Here is a 27,164-nt window from a genome sequence, read left to right as displayed (position 1 = left end):
TTATCATTCACCACAAATTTGTATTTATATTAAAAAGCAAAACAATGTTATGCTTGACAACATAAACTAACTCAGCAGTAAAATTCATTACTGCTGTATACAGTATTTTCTTTATTATCAGAGCACTTGACTTAATAGTTGGTTGTCAGCATGTTACTTTGTATTATATATTATGAACAACAAGTTAGCTTATACAGTACACAAGAAAACCACAATAACTTATACAGTACTCTATTTATACATAAATTTGTCTGTACAGTACTGTACTGGTAATTACTTAAAAGCTAAAATTTACAAAATATTTAAAATATAAACTGGTGTTGCTTTAATTCTACAAATGGTAGATATCTTTCTCCCATGGATGAATTAGTAGTAGCTACTCGTTTTAGTTCATACAAATATGGGTAGTGTTAGGTGCATCAAGAAATTAAGAGAATGAAAACAAGATACTGTACATGTATTTTGTTTATATATCTGTGACTACAGTACTGTATATTTAATTTTATATGATAAAATATAATTCTTCATTCAAAATTTGTACAACCTTAAAATATGATATAAAAATATTCATATTCTTTAAATACAGTATACATATTTATATTAACAAATATAAAAAAGATTAATATCACCGAGCATTTACGAGACCTGTAATTTTCCCTCTATTGTGGCGGCTTCGTTTGCATTTATGTAGTACAGTAGTTTAGAGCCCCTGGAGCACTACGAGGTTGTCAATACTGTGCTGTCTTAACAATAACCTGGGGATGTGATGTTTCCAAGCCCATACACCAACTATGCCACCATCATCGACGAAAGGTGTATAGGTTTTGTGAGTGGATGCGTAACAGCTTGATGACTCCTGGCCTAGGTATTGACATGCAATAGAGAGTGCAAGGCCTGGGACCAGATTCACGAAGCAGTTACGCAAGCACTTATGAACCTGTACATCTTTTTTCAATCTTTGGCGGGTTTGTTTACAAATATTAAACAGTTAATGAGCTCCGAAGCACCAGGAGGCTGTTTATAACAATAACAACAGTTGATTGGGAAGTTTTCATGCTTGTAAACTGTTTAATATACAGTGGCACCTCGACATACGATTGCCCCTACTTACGATAATTTTGAGTTACAGTACGATGTAAATTTCATCGAAAAATGCAACTCTGTAAACAACTGCAACAACTCTGTAAACAATTGCAACTCTGTAGTTACATAAAAATATAACTACAAAAATGCAACACACACACACATTAAATATGCCAAAACTAGAAGATAGAAGAAAAAGAGGCGACATGATCACTTCGTACAAAATAGTAACTGGAATCGATAAAATTGATAGGGAAGAATTCCTGAGACCTGGAACTTCAAGAACAAGAGGATATATATTTAAACTAACTAAACAAAGCTGCCGAAGATATATAAGAAAATTCACTTTCTTAACAATGGTAGACTGTTGGAACAAGTTAGGTGAGAAGGTGGTGGTGGCCAAAATCGCCAGTAGTTTCAAAGCGTTTTAATACAAAGAGTGTTAGGAAAATGGGCTGCACCACAAATGTAGCTCTCATCCTGCAACTACACTTAGGTAATTACACACACACACACACCATTTAATGTTCAGATCCACAAGTATACTGGGTGTTGTCACAATATATTACAAATTCAGCTCAAAATCAGCATCATCAAGTTCTTCTGATGATAAAGCAACACCTAAATGCGGTCGAACAGATGAAAATAAATGTGATTTTGAAGCGCCACGTACTTGGCTTAAAAAAGATGAAAGCTTTTTGAACGGTAAAACTGGTGGTGACCAATTACTTCTGGAGACTGATGGAGGTCCAGACATAGAAACTTTGTTTTTTACATCCATACTGCCATTCTCTACAGTCTCATCCTCCTGATTATTTACAGGACATATATTTTGTTTTCCCATACTTGAATTCCCAGCATCATCTAAATCAATTGCACAACTCTTCAGCTTTGACGATACCCATTTATTGGAAGAAATGGGCGAGTTGCTAAATATCTTTTCACCTTCTCCCGGCCTTTCCAGAGCTAGTGACGGTTTTCCTGGTGTCTGTGATAGAGAGCGTATTGGCATTATATGATCACCACCACCTGAAGTGGATCTTTTATCTGTTAAATTAGTATCTGCATTTTTACAAAATTTGTTAGAAATGTCATTTTCTACTAAGTTGACATCTATTACTAAATGCTCCTGAGAAACATTTAAATGTTTAGAACTGTCTTCAAAGAAGTCTACATCGTCAGGGTTTTCGAAACTTCTCTCTTCAACTGCATATACCGATACTTGAATTTCTCTTTCATTCTCTAGACTTTCATTTTCTGCACCCTGAGAAGAATTTTGAGAACTGGATTCTGTACGTATATGAGCATCTTCAATCTGTTTACGTTTATCAGGCTGATAGTTGCTTCCAACATCAGACTTCCTTAATAACAAAGCATTCTTTTTTTTTGCTGCCAAAAGATTCAAAGTATATGTTCCTTCCTCAAAATCTTCCAAGTCTTCTAATAATTCATCATCGGCCTTATTCTTGTGTGAATGAATGCTCACATCTAATTTCTTCTTAGAATTCTTGTTCTTCACTTTCTTAGTATTTGACTGAACTGGAGTATCAAAGTCTTCATTATTTGAGGCACTTGCTTCTAAAACTCTTTTTAAACTTTTCTTGGTCTTAACATTGTTCAAGTTATTTGTGTCAAGTGATTCCTCCACTAAATTACTGACTCTGTTATCAAGATCTTGAGCCACAATACTTGATTCCACCATCTTTGACATACGGCACAACGTCTGCTGTTTACCACCCCTGAGTTTCTGTACATTGTCCTCCAGCTCTTCAATACCTGGTATTCTTTTATTCTCATTCACATTAGTTGTAAAAGTTTTCTTTGGAAAATAGCTCTTAATTACTGGCACATCTCGACTTTTACCACTGTTTTCTTTCGTTGAGCTTTTTGGCTTCCAATTCATAAGCAACTTCTCCTGTTCGTTAAGTCTGCCCATTTCATTTGTTAAGATATCAAAAAGATTGAGTTTTTGTAGCACAATCTTAGCTGTGGAAAGAAAAAAATGCTGTTAATAAATATGATCAAAGAAATAAACACAATGAAATCACAATAAATTCTGAACCTACGAGAATGTTTTTCACACCTTGTTTATTTCATGTTACAGTAGAACCTTGCTCAAATGAACCTCACTTTAATAAATTCCTGCACAAAATTAACATATTCTTGATCAGTTCAAATTATTCAATATATAAAATAAATAAATATATTTATTACAATTTCTTTAAAGGCCATAACTGGGTGTTATGGTATGCCAGTCAAGGACCCCCACAAAAATATATGTTATGATGAGATCCCCGTCTTTACCGGGATCCGCATCCGATCCCACGATCGTCGTCGCCCCTAAATCAACACAACATACCCCCATTTCACTCTTAAGAGACACAGACAAGAACCTCATATTAATTTAATGAGGGAGTAACCTTCAGCATCACTGGAACACATAGCCTGGCCAAATATTAATCAATGTTCTAGGGAAGTGAAAGGCTAGCAAAAAATATTCCAGTTTACTGGGCATTAATATAAATCCACATAACATTAAACAATAATACCATCTACTAACTCACACATAAATACTTTATCCAGCTTCTCAACAACTGGGCATAATCAAACAACAGGTCTGGAAACTGCATCAATCAACATTAGCCGACACCAGGCTCTATCCTAGCGCAGTGGAACATTAGCGCCTATATGCTGCTAATACCAATACAGGGTGATGGTGTCACAACCAGTAACACATGAGATATGAGTTAACAATATTACCTACAGCACAAAGGCATTACTTAAGTTCCTCAGAATATCACCTCACAAAGACATATAAAACCTCTACTACCTGGTATACCTGATGAACAACAGTAGAAATGATCCATGGTAATACCTACTGTTACCTGGTAATTAATCTAGCAGTCAAAATACACAAATAAGGTCCCAAATCTCGGACCGGAACGCCACAGATGCACTGGCCTGGAATGGTCAAAGTGTTGTGCCGCCTTCAACCAGACTGGCCGGGGCGCGACACTGTATCCAACTCCATGAATCAACTGACCCTCAACTTTCAAATCTCTCAAGATCATTTACAGACATAACTCGATCATGAACTTCTAATTTAATATACAACAAAGTAAAGATTATAATAAACAACCTTACATAATAAGAATTCAGTACATTAAAGAATTCATATGGGTAAGACCTGGTAACACTGGCGCAAGTCGGTACATCAAGGGGGGGGAGGGGGGGTTAAGGGAGGATTCAAGACGTCGGCCAACCGTTAATACATATGTATACAAGAATACAAAATCAAGTAGATATATTCAACATGTGTATCAAAAGCTTGTCTAGGTGGTATACATTTCACAGTGCCATAATTTCGTTTAATGTCATGACAAGAGGACAATGCAAGGAACAACACTGAAATGGAAATTACACAGTATACATATGAGTAATACATCCAAGACCTAAATGTATACATTCTCCATCATGGTGCACATAATGTTACCTATACAGCATTTATGTAGCATTACATTCAATAAGCATAGAAGGATGTTTTTCAAGCTAACATGACATTAGGCATTCACCACATAAAAAGGGGCGACGCCTCGACCACGCCGACTCGAAGACGTCCGTGACCAGGAGTCCATATGTCCGGCAGAGCCAATGAAACGAGTCGGCAATGACTGACCAATCCGCGAACAGAGGAATGAACCAAGACAGCTGTCTGCCAGGATGCAGGACACACCCCGGACATGAACTTCACGGTTAGCCAAACCCACAGTTGAGGTAGATCTCAAGGTGACTTGTGGAAGGTGGCCCCCCAAGCCCCAAGGGCAGTACTTACTGGGCACCTATGGAAGGAAACCCTAGGTGCATGCAGTCAGAGTAATGTAGAATATTACTCCTGGCTCACACATCACCTGTAGAGACAGACCACTCCACAAAGCACAGGAACTGAAATTAAATCAGGAGCCAGAGGCACATGACCTGCCAGTATCATATCAGTCAAGTACTGCCAGTTGAATTGCCAGCATGAGGGTCTGGTGCTCCCCCTTCCCCCTCCTGGGGAGGGGGGTTGCGCAGACAGCGGCACAGCAACATGATGACGTCATGCTCGATTGCTAATTTTCGTTTGGGGAGTTCTGTCCACTCGTTCGGCTTTCAGTAGCAATAGTTTCACCAGAATAGGGGTTGGTTTTGGTGCGCCTACTTTTTTTAGTGCCAGACCTGGTCAATGGCAGACATAAAATGCCCCCAACCACACAGGGGTTTCTATAGGCCATTGCTCCTCATGCCTCTCTGAGGGGGCCAGGTTCTGGCTCGTGGTCCTCGATAGGCAAGATCTCCATGCACATTGACTGATATCAGAAAGTTATACATTTCCATTCAGCCTGGCTAGCTACGGGGAGTCGACAGGGCTCCCCCCAGAAAACAGTTACTAAAGTAAATCATGACATACTACAGTACTAAAGAATAATACCAACCTTGAGTCTTATATTCTTCACTTGGAGAATGAGGGAAAGCTGTATGCAGAGGATTAATCCCTGTAATCACCGAAGCTCCACACATAGATGCTTCCATCAAGGTTACAGCCACAACAGCATCCTGTGCTGTCACTTCTCCGCGCATCATCAGTCTTGCATGGCCCTGGCTCAGACGAACTAAGCTCTCAAGCAATCTGAAAATAACTTGTCAGTTTTAATGCTGCTGAATAAGCAAGTAATAAAAATCACAAAATTCTCTAATAGTAAGCCAAAACAAAATACTGATATTAGATGATCAACCACCAAAAATTGAAGCCATGTTGGCTTCAAGTGTTGGTGGTTACTTGTGGTATAGAGCTGCTGTTGTTCATGTATCGCAAATATTGACTGCCAGACCTGATTGCAATCTAACAGCACCATCTTCTTATGCATTCCATCTTTCTCTTCTAATATTCTTTTTCTATTTTCATTAGGAATCTCAATTTTGGAATGCCTTCCAATATTTACTCTCATCCCTTAGCTTTCTCTTTCCCATCAGTATGGAATCCACTGACCTCTAAATTCTTAATATTAATTTAAGCAGTCACAAACGTCCTGCTTGGTACCTCCCTGTCCTATTGTGTTTCTCAGTCTCAGTATTAATATCCTGTAAGATCCCCATTACCTACTTCCAGTCCCACCTTCATATGTCCTTCCTTGTCCCTACAATTTTCTCTGGTAACTTGTAAATGATAATAAGACTTTTGTCTCTGTCTGTCCATGATGGAACACTGCACTACCTGCTTAGTTCTTACAGCCTCTTCTTTTGAACCTATAACCACTGCTGCAAAGGTTTTGTTTGTTATCCTTTCTTTGGCTTGTTATCTTTTATTCTTGCTTCACAGTATCATCTATAATTTTAGTTACCTCCTCCCTCTCCCCCTCCCCCTGCTTCCTCACTTTCAATCCTCCCTTTATCCACTTTTCTCTCCAATTCTTTTCATGTTTGATGCACTCTTCCTGTATTTTCACTCTTCTTACTTGATGTATGCTTAGTGCATCAGTAAAGTTCCACTACCTCCCTCTGATAGCTCTTGATCATATCTAGGGATTTTCTCTGTCCTCCGGCAGCACTGTCCGGAGTCTCTCCAATCAGTTTTCTTTGTAATTACTGTATTCACTTTTGGGATATCTTTTGTTGTTGGGGTAGAAGCTGTAGAACCTGATTGTAAGTTGCCACTGAGAGGAAATATGCTCCGAAAAAAAGAGAACTAAAATGCTATAGCAAACAATAATGGAGTTTCCCCTAAATGATTTACTGAATAGAAAATGGATTATATGTAGGACTGTGTAAAGTAGCTCCAATGTACTCATTATATATTTGCTAACATCAAATATACACAGTAAATTAAGATACTACAGTAAATACATTAAAGAACATACAGTATGTTATATTTGAACAAATTTTAAATGACAGGTGACATCTCTCTTCACTTATTGCTTACCTAATGGTGGTCCTAGCTTGACTGCGCTGATCAGCTTTCCGTTGAATTTGATAATATCGTGAGAGAATGGCATTGGCTTCTGTGGTCATACCGGGCTGAATGGAGCGTATATGGCAAAAGTAAGCCTGAAGTTTCTCCATACTCCAGTCTTCTTCACTTCCACCATCCCCAGCAAGTGGATCGCGACCATCAAGAATGTAGCTTGACACTATTCTAAGAGAAAAAAAAATAAAGGAAGTTTATCACCTACAGTTGTTTATTAACAAAAATCACATCCTCCCTCTAAGCTAACAGTGACTCATAATATGAATGCCTAAAAGTACTGTAAAAGATAATATGCAAAATTATAAATATATTCTATAACAATAAAATAGGAAACAAAACATTACGGGTTCAGAACTAAAGTATACCTGCTGGTATCGTCAATGTTATAAATTGGCACGAGCTTTGTTAAGAATGCATCCTACGAGAGCATACAGTTGAACAACACTATACAGATATATGTGTCATCCAACTTACTTGTCCCACTCAGGATTCCTTGTATCAAGGAGAACCAATATGAGGTCAAAACGTGACAGCAAAGGAGAGGCCAGGGCGACATTAACGTTGAGAGATTCCTCAGGATCGTAATGGCCTTTAGGATTGGTTGCAGCTAGAATACTGCATCGGGTATTCAATTTGCATACAAGTCCAGCCTGTAGAAATTTTAATTATAAAATAATAAAGAAAGATTCACATCTCCAAAACTGTAAATAAAAATTGACGACAAGACTTACATGCAAGTTTGATTTTTAAAAGATAAAACTCAGTAGCTCATCTAATTCACAGGCTAATAAAATTACAGAAAGTTTGTTTAAGAATATGTATAATAGTATGAATTCACACATAAAATTTTACCTTAGCAACACTTATTGTCTGCTGCTCCATAGCTTCATGAATAGCAGCTCTGTCTGCTTCACGAACACTATTGAACTCGTCTATGCAGCAAATACCGCCATCTGCCAGTACCTGCATGACAACTTTTGTGATAATTTGACTAGCTTAATTTCTGTACAGTTTCTTTTATTATTAAAGTTCTTGTGTGTGTGTGTTACAGAGATAGCCCAATAAAGTACATTTAAATGTGTTCCTAATGCTCTGCTTCTTTCCACTGTAATAATATCAACTGATGTACCTGAGCTGTTTAGTGTTTTATATGCAGTTTGCTGGGCTTTGCCTCAGGTTTCATGACCAACAGGCATCTGCCCTCAGTGATGCTTCCCCTACTATGTCACTATACTGTGCTTCCCTCATGGGAATCTCCTCCTGCTTGTGTTTACTCATCTTTCTCATGTCATCACAACTCACCAACAATAAAATTCGATCTCACATGAAATTTGTACCAAAGGGAATGGCAATATGAGAGTCAAGATAAGAATTAGTCATGTCTGGTAAACTTTGGTTTCCCAGCAAACACTTGGATAAGTTACTGTACTATGTTTTAAATAAGTTAAGAGTGTTTTGAAGAGACAAGAATGGATGTTGGGTTAGATCTGCATCTTAGGTCATACCAAGTATCTTGTGTTCTGTTGTACTGTATGTGATTGGCAAGTACATCATGCTATCTGGAGACAAAAAGGAAAACCAACAATTTAATATAGTCAGAGAAGCAAATATCCAAAATAAATATATCTTGAAGACAGTTAAAACTAAATAGGTCTTACCAATGCACCAGCTTCCAGAGCCCACTCTCCCTCGTCTCTCACTGCAGAGACTGTAAGACCAGCATTAGTGGTTCCGATGCCCGTTGTCAGAACACAGCGTGGCACCAAGTTACACACATATTTCAGGAACTGACTTTTACCTGTTCCTGAAAATAGCAATACAAGTATTGGTAATGTTTTAGCAGGTAAAGTAACATTTTCACTAAAGCCTGCTCTCAACATGTTTCTTCAGTACTATATATCTAGTTGCCACTGGTACTGTTATGTATCTACTGTGCTGCATGTAGAAATGAATGTAATATATAATTATAATATATATATTATATATAATATTATATATATATATATATATATATATATATATATATATATATATATATATATATATATATATATATATATATATATATATATATATATATACATACACACACACACACACACACACACACACACACACACACACACACACACACACACACACACACACACACACACACACACACACACACACACACACACATACACACACAAAAATAATTAAAACTAAATGGGTAGAACACCTGGAGAGAAATGATATAATATCAGACAGACAGTATGGTTTTTGATCTGGAAGATCCTGTGTATCGAATTTACTCAGTTTCTATGATCGAGCAACAGAGATATTACAGGAAAGAGATGGTTGGGTTGACTGCATCTATCTGGACCTAAAAAAGGCTTTCGACAGAGTTCCACATAAGAGGTTGTTCTGGAAACTGGAAAATATTGGAGGAGTGACAGGTACGCTTCTAACATGGATGAAAAATTTTCTGACTGATAGAAAAATGAGGGCTGTGATCAGAGGCAATGTATCGAACTGGAGAAATGTCACAAGTGGAGTACCACAGGGTTCAGTTCTTGCACCAGTGATGTTTATTGTCTACATAAATGATCTACCAGTTGGTATACAGAATTATATGAACATGTTTGCTGATGATGCTAAGATAATAGGAAGGATAAGAAACCTAGATGATTGTCATACCCTTCAAGAAGACCTAGACAAAATAAGTATATGGAGCACTACTTGGCAAATGGAATTTAATGTGAATAAATGCCATGTTATGAAATGTGGAATTGGAGAACATAGACCCCACACAACCTATATATTATGTGAGAAATCTTTAAAGAATTCTGACAAAGAAAGGGATCTAGGGGTGGTTCTAGATAGAGAACTGTCACCTGAGGACCACATAAAGAATATTGTGCGAGGAGCCTATGCCACGCTTTCTAACTTCAGAAATGCTTTTAAATACACGGATGGAGAAATACTAAAGAAATTGTTCACGTCTTTTATTAGACCAAAGCTGGAATATGCAGTGGTTGTGTGGTGCCCATATCTTAAGGAGCACATCAACAAACTGGAAAAGGTGCAACGACATGCCACTAAGTGGCTCCCAGAACTGAAGGACAAGAGCTACAAGGAGAGGTTATAGCATTAAATATGCAAAAACTATAAGATAGACGAAAGAGGCGATATGATCACTACGTACAAAATAGTACCAGAAATCGATAAAATTGATAGGGAAGAATTCCCGAGACCTGGAACTTCAAGAACAAGAGGTCATAGATTTAAACTAACGAAACAAAGCTGCCAGAGAAATATATAAGAAAATTAGAAAGAAAGAAAGAAAATTATATAAGAAAATTCACTTTCGCAAACAGAGTGGTAGACGGTTGGAACAAGTTAGGTGAGAAGGTAGTGGAGGCCAAGACCGTCAGTAATTTCAAAGCGTTATATGACAAAGAGTGCTGGGAAGACGGGACACCACAAGCTTAGTTCTCATCTTGTAACTACACTTAGGTAATTACACTTAGGTGATTACTACACACACATATTGCAAATGTTTAACTTACACCAAGCCAACAAAGCTAAATGAAATGCAAAACAAATACAACAATCCAAGAGATCACGACATGAATGAATATTCATTAGCTAAGAAATATCACAGAAATAACATCACATGAGACCAGAAGACATGGCAGGATGTGCAGAATACCCCCGTTGAAAAGCAGAGGTGCAACAGGTACTCTGAGGAGAACTCTATCAACATCAGAGGCCCGAGACTGTTCAACACGCTTTCACTACACATAAGGGACATAACTGGCCGACCCCTCGCAGTGTTCAAGAGAGAACTGGATAAGCACCTCCAAAGCATACCTGATCAACCAGGCTGTAACTCATACGTCAGGCTGCGAGCAGCCGCGTCCAACAGCCTGGTTGATCAGTCCAGCAACCAGGAGGCCTGGTCGACGACCGGGCCGCGGGGACGCTAAGCCCCGGAAGCACCTCAAGGTAACCTCAAGGTAACCTAAATTATATGCACCACAACCATTTAAAAAAAAAATCAAACCAGGCTCTTCATATATATCAAAGTGCTTCTCTAACCTCAGTTATGGAAGTCATCAAACTATAATCTCCCTCTAATGTAAAGTTTACTCTGTCTCACGTGTGATAGTTTTGTTAAATTTTGTATTTACAGTACTTGGCATTTTTTTATTTGTCAATTTACCTGGATCTCCTACGAGGAGAAGATGTGACTCTCCTCGAATTCGGGTACAACTTGTATCAGTTTTCTGCACACCACCCGCAACCACCACTGTGACTGCTAACTTCACCACATACAGTCCATACACCTATTAAATGAGATAAGATTACAAGATGTGCACTTTCCTTAGCTACAATGCTCTCCTACCTTGAAATAGTTGAAATTAGTTGAAATTTTATTTACGCTTCTGGCAACGTAGTGTACCCGGTTATCTAGTTTAGCGGCATATTTTCCCTACTGTCCATCAAAAGTTATACTCTGAGATACTTAATTACTAATGGGTACACAGGGACAATGTGAAGAGATAGCTACAACTGTGGTCCCATTTAACAACAATATGCACAAAAGATTAAAGCTTAATTACCTGAGGACAGAATGAAGCTAATAAAATGTTTCTTCCTGTTAGAGGATCATATTTGTACTGCTCCCAAAACTTGGTGAATTCCTCACGCATCTCATCTGTAATTATTGTGCCTGATCGTTGCTTGTTACGAACCTGATATACAAACATGCAAATTAAAATATTAAAGCTTAGAGACAATTTAAATTTTCTAAAGTGGTTATTATGTACTATAAAAAATAATAATAAGTTTTTTCTTGAACACACAATTTTTTATTGTACTGTATTTATATATTAACTATCCTTATATTTCTGTGTATCTTTATTATTGAAGGTCTGATATCAGTCTGGAGATAAGTTGTGAAGAAACCCCCAAATTGGTTTGCTACCAAACAAGTTAAGGAGTTGCTACTTTGATCCACAACAAATGCTGTGTTACATGAAGAATGTTCAACAATTGTTAATTAGTATTACAGTATAGAGACAAAGGGTGCAAAAATAAGACTTATAGTGTCTGGAAGAATAATGTGATGCCTATTACAGGTGTGGTGGGGGTGTGGTGGGGGTGTGGTGGGGGTGTGGTGGGGGTGTGGTGGGGGTGTGGTGGGGTGTTGTGGTTGGTGTAGGTATAAGGTTGACGTTAGTGTGGCAGTTAGGTGGATGCAGTGGTAGTGGTTTATTGTTACCGAGTTTGTGTATGGACATATGTGAACGTCTTATACTGGTAGTTGGCATTGTGGATATATGGTGATTATAAGATGGCATGCAAGTGATTGTGATAATATGATTGGTAGGTAAGCACCGCACTGTTTTATGCACCGTAACTGTACACCTAAGCTTGTAGTGCGCCCAAAGAGCATAGTGGCCACCCTCTAAACAGCTAGACAAATCGTGCAGACGACGTCACCTCCGTCACCCATATGGCTCCTCCCAGCATAATCCTTTTGCTGTTATTACACTAATACACACATTATATATAAGTATCTACATTTGTGTTCACCATAGAGAACCACTGACCTGGTATGGTGAATGCAAACAATAACAGGTGGCCACACAGTCAGTAAACGATGCTGTCTCCCTCCGTCTCTCAGCATCACTCCACCACAGTGCTAATTATTACAACAATCCTGCTATTATCACAACCCTGGTTATTTATATCACAGTCATTGGTCATCTGTAATATTGTCGTCGCTAAATAATAACAATTATATATTTATTTTGACATTTTTCGGCGATGCTGTGGTCACTAGCTGAACATCAATGCTGTTCGCTCATGCTGCGTGCGCCGGCCTTGGTTGCTCCAACAGTACTGTGCCTTTCACACCTGAGAATATTGCCCACGATTTTTTTTTAAAATGGCATCTGTTTACAAGAGCTCTGAGGAAGCTACTGTGAACCCCGTGTAGCCGTGGGCCATTTGAATCAGGCCTGGTACCCTATAGCGTATATATACGCCATGCGCACCATGGGACATGTTACTCAGGGCGTATATATACGCCATGCGCAGTTTAAGGGTTAACCAGAATAGGGGTTTGTTTTGGGATGCTTACCTTTCTGGGTGCCTGACCCGGTCGATAGCAGACATAGAATGCTTCCAACCACATGGGGGTTTCTATAGGCCATTGCTCCTCATGCCTCTCTGAAGGGGCCCAGGTTCTGGCTCGTGGTCCCTGATAGGCCTAAGAACTCCATTCACACTGACTGATGCCAAAAGTCTAATATTAGTATATCAGCCTGGATAGCTCCAGGAACCGACGGGGCTCCTCCCAGAAAATACCTGGAAACAGGTATTAAGTGAAATATAACAATACCCAAAGGACTCTGCCCAGTCCAGGGAATTGGAGTTGTGTCTTTTAGTTGTGACCTGACTGTGCTGATCAATGGCATCTATATTCAGTAAAACTTCTATATGAGCTACTATAATTGTAATTCTCAAATCAAGGAAGAAAGGAAGACTACATAAATCGTGATGTGTTTAAACTGTGAAATACCATCAGGAAACGAGTCTATACAAGGAGAGACGGCACCTGTCTTGCTGCTTCTCAACACAAAAATGGTTGTACTCTACATTCAAACTAAAACCTATAGCTAAAGAAAATTAATATACGGTGGCACCTCGACTTACGATTGCCCCAACTTACGATAATTTCGAGTTACGATGTAAATTTGATAAAAAAATGCGACTCGACATACAATGGTGTCGTCGAGTAACGATATTTGTTGGTACACGTTCGGGTCGACCGAGAGCGTGGTTCCCGGTCATGTGGGCCAACCTGCCTCAGTTTACTACAGCTGCCCGCTTAGTGACGATTACGCCTATAAGAAATTCCATTTTTGTGGTGATTTTTTGCTTTTTGAACATAAAAGTAACTATTATATATCACACCATGGGTCCCAAGAAAGTCAGTGGTAAGGTTCAACATATGAAAACCCATGTATGAATCACCATAGAGCAAAAACAAGAAATTCGTAAATATGAAGATGGTGTGTAGGTTGTTCAACTAGCTAGGCAGTACAACAAATCTCAGTCAACGGTATCCACCATACTGGCTAAGAAAAAGGACATTATGAGTACTAAAGTAGCAAGAGGCGTATCAATAATCACGAAACATAGAACACAAACACTTGAGGAAGTTGAACAGTTGTTATTAATTTGGATGACTATGTATGTAGTGAAGACTATAGTATAGACTATGGGAAGAAATGCAAACTTTTAATGAAACAACTCACCCAGAGCAAGTTGTAGTAGGCCGTTGCCTTCACCTATTCAATGACACTGTGATGCATCACTATAGACAAATGTTAAAACGAAGGGAAAAACAAGTGTCTCTTGACAAATTTTTAATGAGACAAACAAGCAGTGAACCACAACCAGGTCCTAGTGGTATGCAGACAAAACGTAGGAGAGAGTGTACCCCAGAGGAAACATCTCTGCCTGATGTGATAATGGAAGTTGACTCCCCTTCTAAACAGTAACACCTCTCCTCCTCCCCCCCCTCATCACCATCTTCCATAACCCATCAAGGGTCCTCCATAAAGGTAAGATACACGTATGTACTGTATTGTAGTTAGAAAAAAAACTATTGTATTCAGTATAAAATATATTTGTAAGTTAATATTTTGGGGGGTGGGGAATGGATTAATTCAATTCCCTTTATTTCTTATGGGAAAAATCACTTCGACTTACGATATTTCAACTTACGATCCGTCTCTGGGAACGGATTAGCATCGTAAGTCGAGGCCCCATTGTATTATAAGACAAGGTTTGATGTTACTTCAACATGCTTATGAACACATCCTATTTTTCTGGTATACCTTTTTCTTTATCTCAACACATTATTCATAATGCTGTACAAATTGGAGAACAGATGTTCTACATATATATTTCAGGTACAGCAAAACTATTTATCTCATGCCCACATGTAATGACATCTTATTAGTTTGATAGTAAAACTCAATACCAACCCATGTTATAACCATTACATCATATTTCTGTTCATGTGATTCCTTATTTCAAGATAGAGAGTACCATTTCAATGATATATTTAAAATATGTACCCACCATATGTAAAATATCCCAAATATCCCGTACCCAAATATGTACTGGGGAGCCGGTCGGCCGAGCGGACAGCACGCTGGACTTGTGATCCTGTGGTCCCGGGTTCGATCCCAGGCGCCGGCGAGAAACAATGGGCAGAGTTTCTTTCACTCTATGCCCCTGTTACCTAGCAGTAAAATAGATACCTGGGTGTTAGTCAGCTGTCACGGGCTGCTTCCTGGGGGTGGAGGCCTGGTCGAGGACCGGGCCACGGGGACACTAAAAAAAAAGCCCCAAAATCATCTCAAGATAACCTCAAGATAACCATATTTTGCTTCAAATCACTTAGCTGGAACAATTCCCTTAAGAATGGCTATATCCAGTACTTACTGTTATGTTGTTAGCTTTCAGTACCAGATCTATATTGGGCCGGGAGTCTCTCACAACTGGATGCCACCGCCTGTGGACAGTCCCACTACACACCCACAGGAAAAACAACAAAATATTACTCTAAAACTTTCAATGACATGAAAATAAATCAAATATAAATTAAGTACACAACCCATTACATTTGGCAAAGGGTTTTCACATTATTAGAATGCAAATCTTCATGGTGTTTGCAAATCAAAAGAAGCCTTATAATATTTGATCTCTTAATGTACCACTAACACCACTGGTAACATAATATTTCAGATTTTAAACTTATAATATATATATACTGTATATATATATATATTTTATGATACTTATCCAAGCCATTCCACACTAACCTCAAGTCCCTTGTCTCAAGCCATATTACATCTTCTTGACTCGCTCCCATCATGGTTCAGCAGGTTCAAGAGTGGATTTATTCAAGTGCTTTTTTGTTCTTCCTTAGAAACTTAGGTTTTACTATGCAGAGGACTTATGTTGTATATAATGCTGCTTGTGTGTATGATAAATCTTGTGTCATGTGCCTTGTTTAGCTAGTGATCTAAAATCTCCTCTGTGCTTCAGCAGTAGGTTCTTACATCCATGGCTCCTTGTTGCATTGCTCCAAGAACAGGCATTTGTGGAAGGAGGCCCCAAGGGCAGTACTTACAGGGCGTGTAAGTACTGCCTTAGTACTGCATGTAAGTAGTGTGCCAGAAAGTACTATTTCTGGGACACTTGGCTCTAAGTTCAGAAGTTTTTTGTTTACCCATAGGTCGGACCTTAACTTACTTCATGGTTATATTTGGTTTTGTTTTTGTTTCAGTCAGGGGCTACCCTGACCCTTCCTTGTCTTAGAATTAGACAAAGTTTAGTTTCCATCAGTCAGTAACTCTTGTCTTGACCCAACAGGTCTCTTCTTTACCAGTCATGCTGGGTTGAGAATCTGGTAACATGTTGTTGGTTAAAACTGGTTGCTTGTCACCTGACTCTAATCACCATGATGTCTGTAGGATGGGCAAACTGCTGCTTTACACAGCTAGATGGAGTCCCATTTGTTACACAGGTTTTATGACAACACCAGCCACCACCTCCTACCTCTTAGCATTTGCCCTCTTGGGTTCAGGGTCACTACCACCAAAAGATGTGTTCAGTCTGTCAAGTGCTCACTTCAACCCTGCACGAACCATCATCTTGGAAAACTGCTTATGTAACAGCTGCCAAGCATTGTCTCGTATGCTTAAATATCAGAACTGGTGAGCTCAATTTTCAGCTGCAGTGGTACAATGCAGGATTAACCTCTTTTTAGAAGCAGATTTAGCTCACCTGGTTCAGACAAGGTTGAGTCAAGCCCTCAAGATTCAAAGAGTTCTGCAGGAGCTTGTCTTTCCGAGTCCATCTGCTTGCCGAGGTTTCAGCAGCTCTAATTATGGTAAGGCACACCAACAGTGGTGGGTGATACCTGCACGATTTTTGGCTGGCCAGGGATTTCTCGACCTTACAGACAGAGTCCAGCCTGAACTTGGTCAAATATTCCCTCCTTTCCCAGGGAATGTTCCCAGTGAAGAAAGACTCCCACAAGAAGAGAATGATCCTTATTCTCACCTGACAGAAATATAAATGTTACTTTTGCATACTAGATGAAAATATGCATCACTTGTACTCACCAGATTAAAATATCATCTCCAGGTTTACACGAATCAACAAGATCGTCTTCAAGTGTCACCCAAAGTGATCTAGGGATAGTTCCAACAACTAATTTCTGCACTTGTTCCTTAAAAAAACAAAAATATCAACTACGTTACACTTCATATACAGAACAAATTTAAATGCATGTCACTAAACCATAATTCTATTAAATTTCAAAACAAGTATCAATGTTAAAACAATCTTACAGGGCATAAAATATGAGTGAGGTGCAGTAATGTGACTTAATAGTTAGTATAAATACACAATGTGAAATGAATACATGATAATTCAGGTAACATTGAAGTGTATTCATTATTTCAGACTGACCCAAAACTTTCTTCTTGCCAAAGACAACAAAAATTGAATTTGAATTTTAACCTTAGTGTCCAAACTTTGTTTGTAACCTGGGGTGTTTGCTCACCCCAGCACCCAGTGTCAGTAACCCGGGGTGTTTGCTCACCCCAGCACCCAGTGTCAGTAACCTGGGGTGTTTGCTCACCCCAGCACCCAGTGTCAGTAACCTGGGGTGTTTGCTCACCCCAGCACCCAGTGTCAGTAACCTGGGGTGTTTGCTCATCCCAGCACCCAGTGTCAGTAACCTGGGGTGTTTGCTCACCCCAGCACCCAGTGTCAGTAACCCGGGGTGTTTGCTCACCCCAGCACCCAGTGTCAGTAACCTGGGGTGTTTGCTCACCCCAGCACCCAGTGTCAGTAACCCGGGGTGTTTGCTCACCCCAGCACCCAGTGTCAGTAACCTGGGGTGTTTGCTCACCCCAGCACCCAGTGTCAGTAACCCGGGGTGTTTGCTCACCCCAGCACCCAGTGTCAGTAACCCGGGGTGTTTGCTCACCCCAGCACCCAGTGTCAGTAACCCGGGGTGTTTGCTCACCCCAGCACCCAGTGTCAGTAACCTGGGGTGTTTGCTCACCCCAGCACCCAGTGTCAGTAACCTGGGGTGTTTGCTCATCCCAGCACCCAGTGTCAGTAACCTGGGGTGTTTGCTCATCCCAGCACCCAGTGTCAGTAACCTGGGGTGTTTGCTCACCCCAGCACCCAGTGTCAGTAACCTGGGGTGTTTGCTCACCCCAGCACCCAGTGTCAGTAACCTGGGGTGTTTGCTCACCCCAGCACCCAGTGTCAGTAACCTGGGGTGTTTGCTCACCTCAGCACCCAGTGTCAGTAACCTGGGGTGTTTGCTCACCCCAGCACCCAGTGTCAGTAACCTGGGGTGTTTGCTCACCCCAGCACCCAGTGTCAGTAACCTGGGGTGTTTGCTCACCCCAGCACCCAGTGTCAGTAACCTGGGGTGTTTGCTCACCTCAGCACCCAGTGTCAGTAACCTGGGGTGTTTGCTCACCCCAGCACCCAGTGTCAGTAACCTGGGGTGTTTGCTCACCCCAGCACCCAGTGTCAGTAACCTGGGGTGTTTGCTCACCCCAGCACCCAGTGTCAGTAACCTGGGGTGTTTGCTCACCCCAGCACCCAGTGTCAGTAACCTGGGGTGTTTGCTCACCCCAGCACCCAGTGTCAGTAACCTGGGGTGTTTGCTCACCCCAGCACCCAGTGTCAGTAACCTGGGGTGTTTGCTCACCTCAGCACCCAGTGTCAGTAACCTGGGGTGTTTGCTCACCTCAGCACCCAGTGTCAGTAACCTGGGGTGTTTGCTCACCTCAGCACCCAGTGTCAGTAACCTGGGGTGTTTGCTCACCCCAGCACCCAGTGTCAGTAACCTGGGGTGTTTGCTCACCCCAGCACCCAGTGTCAGTAACCTGGGGTGTTTGCTCACCTCAGCACCCAGTGTCAGTAACCTGGGGTGTTTGCTCACCTCAGCACCCAGTGTCAGTAACCTGGGGTGTTTGTTCACCCCAGCACCCAGTGTCAGTAACCTGGGGTGTTTGCTCACCTCAGCACCCAGTGTCAGTAACCTGGGGTGTTTGCTCACCCCAGCACCCAGTGTCAGTAACCTGGGGTGTTTGCTCACCCCAGCACCCAGTGTCAGTAACCTGGGGTGTTTGCTCACCCCAGCACCCAGTGTCAGTAACCTGGGGTGTTTGCTCACCCCAGCACCCAGTGTCAGTAACCTGGGGTGTTTGCTCACCCCAGCACCCAGTGTCAGTAACCTGGGGTGTTTGCTCACCTCAGCACCCAGTGTCAGTAACCTGGGGTGTTTGCTCACCTCAGCACCCAGTGTCAGTAACCTGGGGTGTTTGCTCACCTCAGCACCCAGTGTCAGTAACCTGGGGTGTTTGCTCACCCCAGCACCCAGTGTCAGTAACCTGGGGTGTTTGCTCACCCCAGCACCCAGTGTCAGTAACCTGGGGTGTTTGCTCACCTCAGCACCCAGTGTCAGTAACCTGGGGTGTTTGCTCACCTCAGCACCCAGTGTCAGTAACCTGGGGTGTTTGTTCACCCCAGCACCCAGTGTCAGTAACCTGGGGTGTTTGTTCACCCCAGCACCCAGTGTCAGTAACCTGGGGTGTTTGTTCACCCCATCACCCTGTGTCAGTAACCTGGGGTGTTTGTTCACCCCATCACCCTGTGTCAGTAACCTGGGGTGTTTGTTCACCCCATCTCACAATATTACTGTACAGTCAGTATACTGATATTCCTCTACCTTCTTATTTTCTGCAATAAATGATTATCATAATGTAGGCTGCTGCAGAGAATATATTTTTGTTTTTTGCTTGGTGGATCATTTGTTTGGTGTGGTTAAAAACTCACAATGCTAATATATGCTTACACAAAGTCCAAATAACTATAAGAAAAAATAAGGCAGACTCCAGCTGTTTCTCTTCCTTTTCCTCACACCATGGTGTCCTAACAATGTCCATCACTTTCAACTGCTTTGCAAAGTGGTCAAGTTGAACCAACTGCAGGTTTGGGCTGAGACTTGTGCACAGTTCACCACTATTTCAGCATTCTTCACAATGATGTCCTGTTCTAACACACACACACACACACTGGACTTGTGGAGGTCCAATCATATATTCACTGCTTCCCTACAAAGATTTTCCTGTTATTAGTGTCAGTGTGTTATACTAGTATGGTTCTCCTCTATGCTTCTACTCCTCTGGTGCTACACGGGATGTCTTGGGCAGCTTCTTGGTGACTCTGTTTACTGCCTGGCCCCAAGCTCTGGCAACTCCACTCACCACTACAGTTACTTTTTCACCCATTTATGTTCTATGTACTTCTGTTGGCTCCTGCTGCATTATACTTGCATTAGGGAGCATTGAAGTTAAATTGTAAAAAAAAAAAATCATCCCCTGGTGAATATGAAAAACTACTTAAAGAGCATCACTATTAACCTGAGCATTCCTGTTAATGGGGGTCCATCCCCCATTATGAATAACATCTCAGTGTTTAGCAATGGACACATATTTGCATCAAATAACAATAATGCCATTGGCTTACTACATAATTAGTGCATTTCTAGTACAACACTATTACAATTGTTTTTGGCACATGTCTATTAAAATCAATACAAAATTAATTATGTTTTTTAAGAAAAATATCTTATGATCTTATCCCTATATTATCTAAGAGTTTAAATTTTACAGACTCCCAGAAATACCAATAGGTTCAGATAGCTGAGGTTTTACTGTGTAACTAAAGTGAGTTATAATATCTTCACAAAAACAGTAAAAATTACCCCTTGTTAAAGCATTAGAAATATTTCAAGCAATAAATAGCTTCAAAATTAAAGATGGGTTTACCTGTATTTTGATTTCTTGGTAGTCTTTGGTATGCATAGGATGTGAGGACTCTCCAAGAGGATTGAAATTATTAGAATAACATACTTCTGGATTGGGGCACTGACTTGGCTTATTCATGTGGTAATATTGGTCATGATCTGCCTAAAAACAAATAGAAAAACAGAAATAAGGCATAATCCAAATTTATCACTAATCATAAACAAATAAGCTGCTATACTATATTTTTCAGCTAAATTCCTTCCCACTAAATGGAAGGAAAAATGAGCTATTGATGATGATGAATGTTGACTAAAGTTAGCACAATGAATGCATGAGGGCCAAAACAGATCCGGATATCAAGGACATCCCCAACATTTGCTGTCCCACCCGGGAACCAAACCTTGGCTTCCTTGCTTTTGAGTAAAGAATGAAACCAGTACTAACATGAGAATGGGCTATTAGGTACATACCTTGACATTAAAGATATGTTTACATTTAGCACATATAAATTCTTTTTGGTATTCAAGCATCTTGGCTGCTGTGGTGCGAACAACCGTTCCAGAAACACACAGGAGTCTGCCCACATCACATGTACGAGGCACTGCATGACGATACAACTCTGGACATGTTGGTAGCCCTAGAAGAGAAATTACATGGTACTACTTTGCAGTAAAATTGGACACAAATCAAAGAATGCTAACACAGATACTGTACACGTTTTTAACACATAATAGTCATGTTTTTATTCAAAATTCTATACAGTAACTTGCTAAAACAGTATGTTTAAGCAAATACCTGTACAGAACTGCAGTGATGTCCCATTTCTTAGTTCAACATTATTTTGAATGCAATGGAAAATTTACAGTCCAGCTAAATGAGCTTTCAATTGGATATGTTTACTTTAAATTCAGAACAATTTCTATGCACGGAGAATGTGATGACTTACCTATAGAGTACTAGTACTGTACTGTATATATTACATATTCTGCACGAATTGTAATTATTTAACCCTTTAACTGCACAGCGCACCTGCAGGCCCACGTCTGGGGTGCGCTACACGCCTCCAGGTATTTGTATTTTTCACGTTCCATTCAAAACTCCCGCAGCTACATGGGGTTCACATCAGCTTCCTCAGGGCTCTTGTAAACAGACGCCATCTTTAAAAAAATCATGGTCCACATTCCTGGGTGTGAGAGCCTCAGTAGTGAGTGAGCAACCAAGGCTGGCGCTCGCAGTATGAGCGCACAGCACTGCTGTTCAGCGTGTGACCATAGCATCGCCTAATAATGTCAAAATATATATATAACCGGTATTATTTAGCCATGATAGTATTATAGAAGAGCCTGAGTGTGATAATGACTGGGTACAATGTCCAAATATCAGTGATTCAATGCTGTTCACGATGTTCACAGAACTAGCCACAGCACCACAGCATTATTTCGTCCATCTAGGAATCTTCAAACGACTTCTTAGGTTCCTTTTCAAAATAAACTTGTGGTCAATTATTCATTTACAGGAATTAGTGACCAGGATTGTGGTTATAATTAGCATTGTGCGTAGTATTGTCAAAGGGGAAATTTTGATGAGGGAGGGAGGAAGGGAGAGAATTGAGGTAGCCTCACTGTGTGACAACCACTCTTTTTTTTGCTCACCAAACTAGCTTCGTAGTTCGCTATAGGGAACACACATGTACATGGGTATATACAGTGTGTGTGTGTATATAGTGTAATAACAGCAACAGGAGTATGTTGAGTGGAGCTATTTTGGTGAGGGAGGTGACGTCGTAATCGTAGCGTCGTCTGTTGTCTGCTGTGTGATTTCTCATGCAGTGTATGGTGGCCACTGTACTGTTTGGACACAATACTGGCTTACTTGCATAGTTCTGGTAAATAAAACATGTAGATAGGTATATATAACATGTGTAAATAGTGTAATAAAAACAATAACAGTATGGTGGGAGGAGCAATGTTAGCAAGTAAGATGTTGGAGTGAGGGAGGGGCCTGTCTGGGTGTGGCTGCTCACTCTCGCAATGCTCTGAATGTGTTGATGGCGAATGTGTATAGTGTGTGACAGTGTATAGTGCGTACATATGTTGTAAATATACATAAATGAACATGAAACATTGGTGTGAATAACTGTATGATGGGAGGAGCAATGTTGGTGAATACAATGTTGGAGGAGTGAGGGAGAGCTAGCTGGGTGTGGCTGCTCACACTTGCGGTGTCTTGAATGTGTTGATGGTGAATGTATATAGTGTGTGACAGTGTATAGTCTGTAAATAGATTGTATATATATACATAAATTAGCATGATACATAGTAAATATGTGCAACATGTGTACACAAGTGTCATGCATGTAACACAGTGTCTATGGACAGTACGGATGTTCTACTGCTGTTCTACTGTTCTACTATAGTGTACGTGTTCACCATAAATTGGTTCGGCACGAAAAATGTAATAAATTGTATTTGGAAATGTGCACAAAAAATGTGCAAAAATATATTCGCGGCAACTCGTGCACCCCGCCCCAGGCGCCCCACTGGCCCCGGGAGCTTACGGCACGGGCGCACCAGGAATGATGACGTCACGCGCCACCTTATGGACCCCATAGCAGCCAAACTAAGTACAATTTCGAAATTCCGTTGCTATACCCATATACAGGGAGGGGTTTTTGACACTTTCATAACAGAAAATAATTTTTTCTCAAGAATTTATTTTTTGGGCACTGGCGGGGTGTCATATTTATAGGCCGTGCAGTTAAAGGGTTAAAAAAATAATATAAAAACAAACTTAAATACCATCAATGCATTGAAAATAGGAAGAAAACTATAGTATAAAGAAAATTAATTATATGCAGGCAATGAGTCACAATAACGTGGCTAAAGTATGTTGACCAGACCACACACTAGAAGGTGAAGAGACGGTGACGTTTCGGTCAATCCTGGACCATTCTCAAGACAATCGACTTGAGAATGGTCCTGGACGGACCGAAACGTCGTCGTCCCTTCACCTTCTAGTGTGTGGTCTGGTCAACGAAATTAATTAAAATTAATACTGATGCCATATGCTAATAATAGTGAAGAGACATTAATATGACGCCTTTAGCTTTCAATACTGCACCTGTTAATCTAGCATGAATATTGGTTTTCAAGGTCAGGCCTTCTTTCTCCTCACCAACTCCATCCAAGATTTTGCTGGCAGCACGAAAGAGCCCAATGTCTAAAACTGGCAAAAGCTTCATTGGAGAAGATAAGAGGGACTCGGCTACCTCTACATGTTCTTCAAACAGAGTTAAAAAACTGAAAATAATTTCTACTATTAGATGCAACTAATTAAAGAATGAGATATTACATGACAGTGCCCACTAAAATTTTGTATAATGTTCCATTTTATTATACCATGGAATTATAACTTAAATGGCTACCAGAAAACCTAGATAACCCAGGTCAGGGGTCTAGATATCAAAGAAGTCTCAAAAAATAATACAAAATTATCGAGTGTGTTTATAAATGTAACAAAGAGTTTATAAACAAATTATATTAAAAACGTACCACTTTATTACGTGTTTATTTTGTCATTTACAGTTACATTAAGCTTTTAAGTGCATGATAATGTCTTTGACTTTTTATCAAACAATAAAATTCAAAAGCATTTTGTAATTACTGTACTGAATTGGTATGATTATTATTTTTACTTTATGACCAGAAGAATACCCTTCCAGACAACATACAGTACTGTACTTACTTCACAACGACACAATAATGTCCTTCATCTTCAGCTGCCAAAACTTTGAGAATATCATCTTGATGATGCTTCAAAAAGTAAGCTTCGAATACATCTGAGGAATAGTGAGACATCCAACTGTCAGTCAAACACACCTTCTTTTACACCTTTCAAATTCCTTTGACTTACCTCCACCCCCCCACACCTATTTTTGGTCTTACTTCATCATAAAATGAGCTTATTTCACAGTAAAATTACTGGAATGTTTATTCATAGTCTTCATTACCAATATTATAAATGTTATAGAGTAAGAAAAACTTTTAAACTTTATAAAAAGTTTTAGGTAATTCTAGACCCAGCCAAGGCCATACAGACCAAAACAGGATTACAAGATAGTTTGAAAATCTAAAGAATAGAATCTTCTTCGAACTGTCAGTTCCTTGACCCCCACCCCCACCCCTGCCACAGCCACTAGAGATAACAGTAATCAAGTAAAATAAAGAAAGGAAATTAGGAGCAAGTATTGGCAGGAGTTTGCAGAGAAAGTTGGGAGTAACAGAAACTTGAAGGAAATCTGGCAAGACGTAAATAAAGTAAAGGGTAAAAAGCATAATTTTGTTGCACATCCTGACCCACAAGTACACTACAGTATTACCCTCAACACGTGTCTTCCCCCAGTCAGGTTACACAGCTCTCGGTGTGGCCAGTGGCTGGATGGGTTACGTAGAGTGACGAGTGTAGTTATTTCTATAGTAACACACTTTTTTCTAATTTCAGTAGTAACACACTTAAGAATTATTCAATAATAAATCGAAATTCGTCCTTCACCTATGGTAGAGGAAAGTCTCCTTGGAAGGATTCAATTTATTGATAATAAGAAATAATCAGTGTCAACTTATTGATAACTATAGAAATAGTAGTTAGTAGGACTATAGTAGTTAGAAATAGTAGTTAGTTAGTAGGACGAGTGTAGAGTGGCTGGGGCATGCCCATCTGCCCCACACACACAACTCATCACTTACCCTTAGCACGAATTGTTTTCCTAAAGACACTTTCATCCGCCGCCATCTCATCAACATATCAACTGAGTTGAGTGAATCTGGATCAAGGTATATATTATGAGGTTAAAACCATTTGAGACACCTGGAGACACTTGTAGTGTTTACACTTGGCGGGACCAGCTGACCGCCTCCCCCGTCCCATCCCAGGGGATACAGTCCTTTTTATAATTTAATTATTAATTCAATTTATGGCTATAATGTCTGGAAATGTGTAAATTAAAGATGAAAAATAGGGGAAAATAATGCTGATCCTTCGGAATTCGAAATAACAGATGTCCAGTTTATCAGAATATTGTGATTGAGTGTAGAGAGAATGTTAAGAAATTAGAAAAAACTGGGTATAAAGTAAGATTCATGTGGGTCCCTTCACATGTGGGAATACTGTTGAATGAGGTAGTTGATGATTCAATTTCTTTATTATGCACCCCATACCCATCCCGTGGGCGGTGGTGTAAAGGATTACAGAGGCACATGATCGGTTCAGGAACTGAACCCTCTAGTTCGTTTAGCTAAGCAAATAACAATTTTTGACGCTAGTTACAAAATTATTAATGTTGTATACACATGTACACACCCTCATACATATATACGTATACATATATACATACACATACATATCTAATCACCCACACAAATACACACATCAATAATCTTTGTGTCACAAGTGATCAACAAGAGGCTCACAACAGTCACTATACAAGGCACTTTACATCTATGGTGAGTCACACAGTTACTAGTCTTGCTGCACACCCACCCAACTGGGCGGCAGCTTTACAGTCATTTGCTCCACACCCACCCAACTGGGCGGCAGCTTTACAGTCATGTGCTCCACACCCACCCAACTGGGCGGCAGCTTTACAGTCATGTGCTCCACACCCACCCAACTGGGCGGCAGCTTTACAGTCATGTGCTCCACACCCACCCAACTGGGCGGCAGCTTTACAGTCATGTGCTCCACACCCACCCAACTGGGCGGCAGCTTTACAGTCATGTGCATGCATTACCTACAGTAAGCAAATTTTGGATACTTCGCTAAGATTTCGGGCAGCACATCATTATGAATGAAGTACTTATACATTTCTTGGACATTATTGTTGGTGTTATCTCTAAATTCCGCGATTTGTTCACATTCCATTATATAATGACGCAAAGTATGCGAATAGTTCTGCTGACAGAGTTTACATTTAGTCAAATCTACATCAGCAGATGTTACAAATTCCCAGAGGTACTTGTAGCCGAGCCTAAGCCTAGCAGTGGTAACATCTAGAAGTCTGCTAACATTATTGGATGACCCATAGACGTGCGGTTCTTCATGCATAATAGAATGATGATAGATGGAGTAACTGGTGTGAATTTCACTTTGCCTCAAGTCTCCGAAAT

At 40.2% G+C, this 27,164-nt stretch overlaps 1 protein-coding gene across 2 annotated transcripts; it reads right to left on the bottom strand.

Annotated features, from left to right (window-relative positions):
* Positions 1-25,915, bottom strand: LOC123774049 (uncharacterized). 2 transcript variants are annotated; one of them, XM_045768164.2, is made up of 15 exons: positions 25,746-25,915; positions 24,745-24,838; positions 24,121-24,299; positions 21,471-21,637; positions 21,022-21,162; positions 17,284-17,390; positions 15,596-15,680; positions 11,692-11,823; positions 11,292-11,415; positions 8,743-8,888; positions 7,937-8,047; positions 7,559-7,734; positions 7,040-7,252; positions 5,556-5,749; positions 1-3,069 (listed from the first exon to the last, which is right to left on the bottom strand). In XM_045768164.2, exons 1-15 carry the CDS (start codon positions 25,789-25,791, stop codon positions 1,649-1,651), a joined length of 3,336 nt encoding a protein of 1,111 aa, XP_045624120.2. In that variant the 5' UTR covers positions 25,792-25,915; the 3' UTR covers positions 1-1,648. The 2 variants fall into 2 exon arrangements, with proteins under 2 accessions (XP_045624120.2, XP_069174889.1); XM_069318788.1 differs by lacking the exon at positions 7,937-8,047 and having other exon boundaries at positions 1,507-3,069.
* Positions 25,916-27,164: the final 1,249 nt, after the last annotated feature.

This window comes from Procambarus clarkii, chromosome 91 (genome assembly GCF_040958095.1).
Source record: "Procambarus clarkii isolate CNS0578487 chromosome 91, FALCON_Pclarkii_2.0, whole genome shotgun sequence".
In the NCBI taxonomy this organism is placed as follows: domain Eukaryota; kingdom Metazoa; phylum Arthropoda; class Malacostraca; order Decapoda; family Cambaridae; genus Procambarus; species Procambarus clarkii.
Note: the sequence above shows the minus strand (reverse complement) of the source record. Positions and strands in the feature narration are given on the sequence as shown.

What these genes read in the sequence shown, in the direction of transcription:
- LOC123774049 (XM_045768164.2), bottom strand. Translation starts at nt 25,791, where the DNA reads ATGGCGGCGGATGAAAGTGTCTTTAGGAAAACAATTCGTGCTAAGG. An exon ending in ACCAAGAAATCAAAATACAG is followed by an intron (nt 17,391 to 21,021) that starts GTAAACCCATCT and finishes TGTTTTTTTAAG; the next exon opens with GAACAAGTGCAGAAATTAGT. An exon ending in TAGCTTCATTCTGTCCTCAG is followed by an intron (nt 11,416 to 11,691) that starts GTAATTAAGCTT and finishes CTCATTTAATAG; the next exon opens with GTGTATGGACTGTATGTGGT.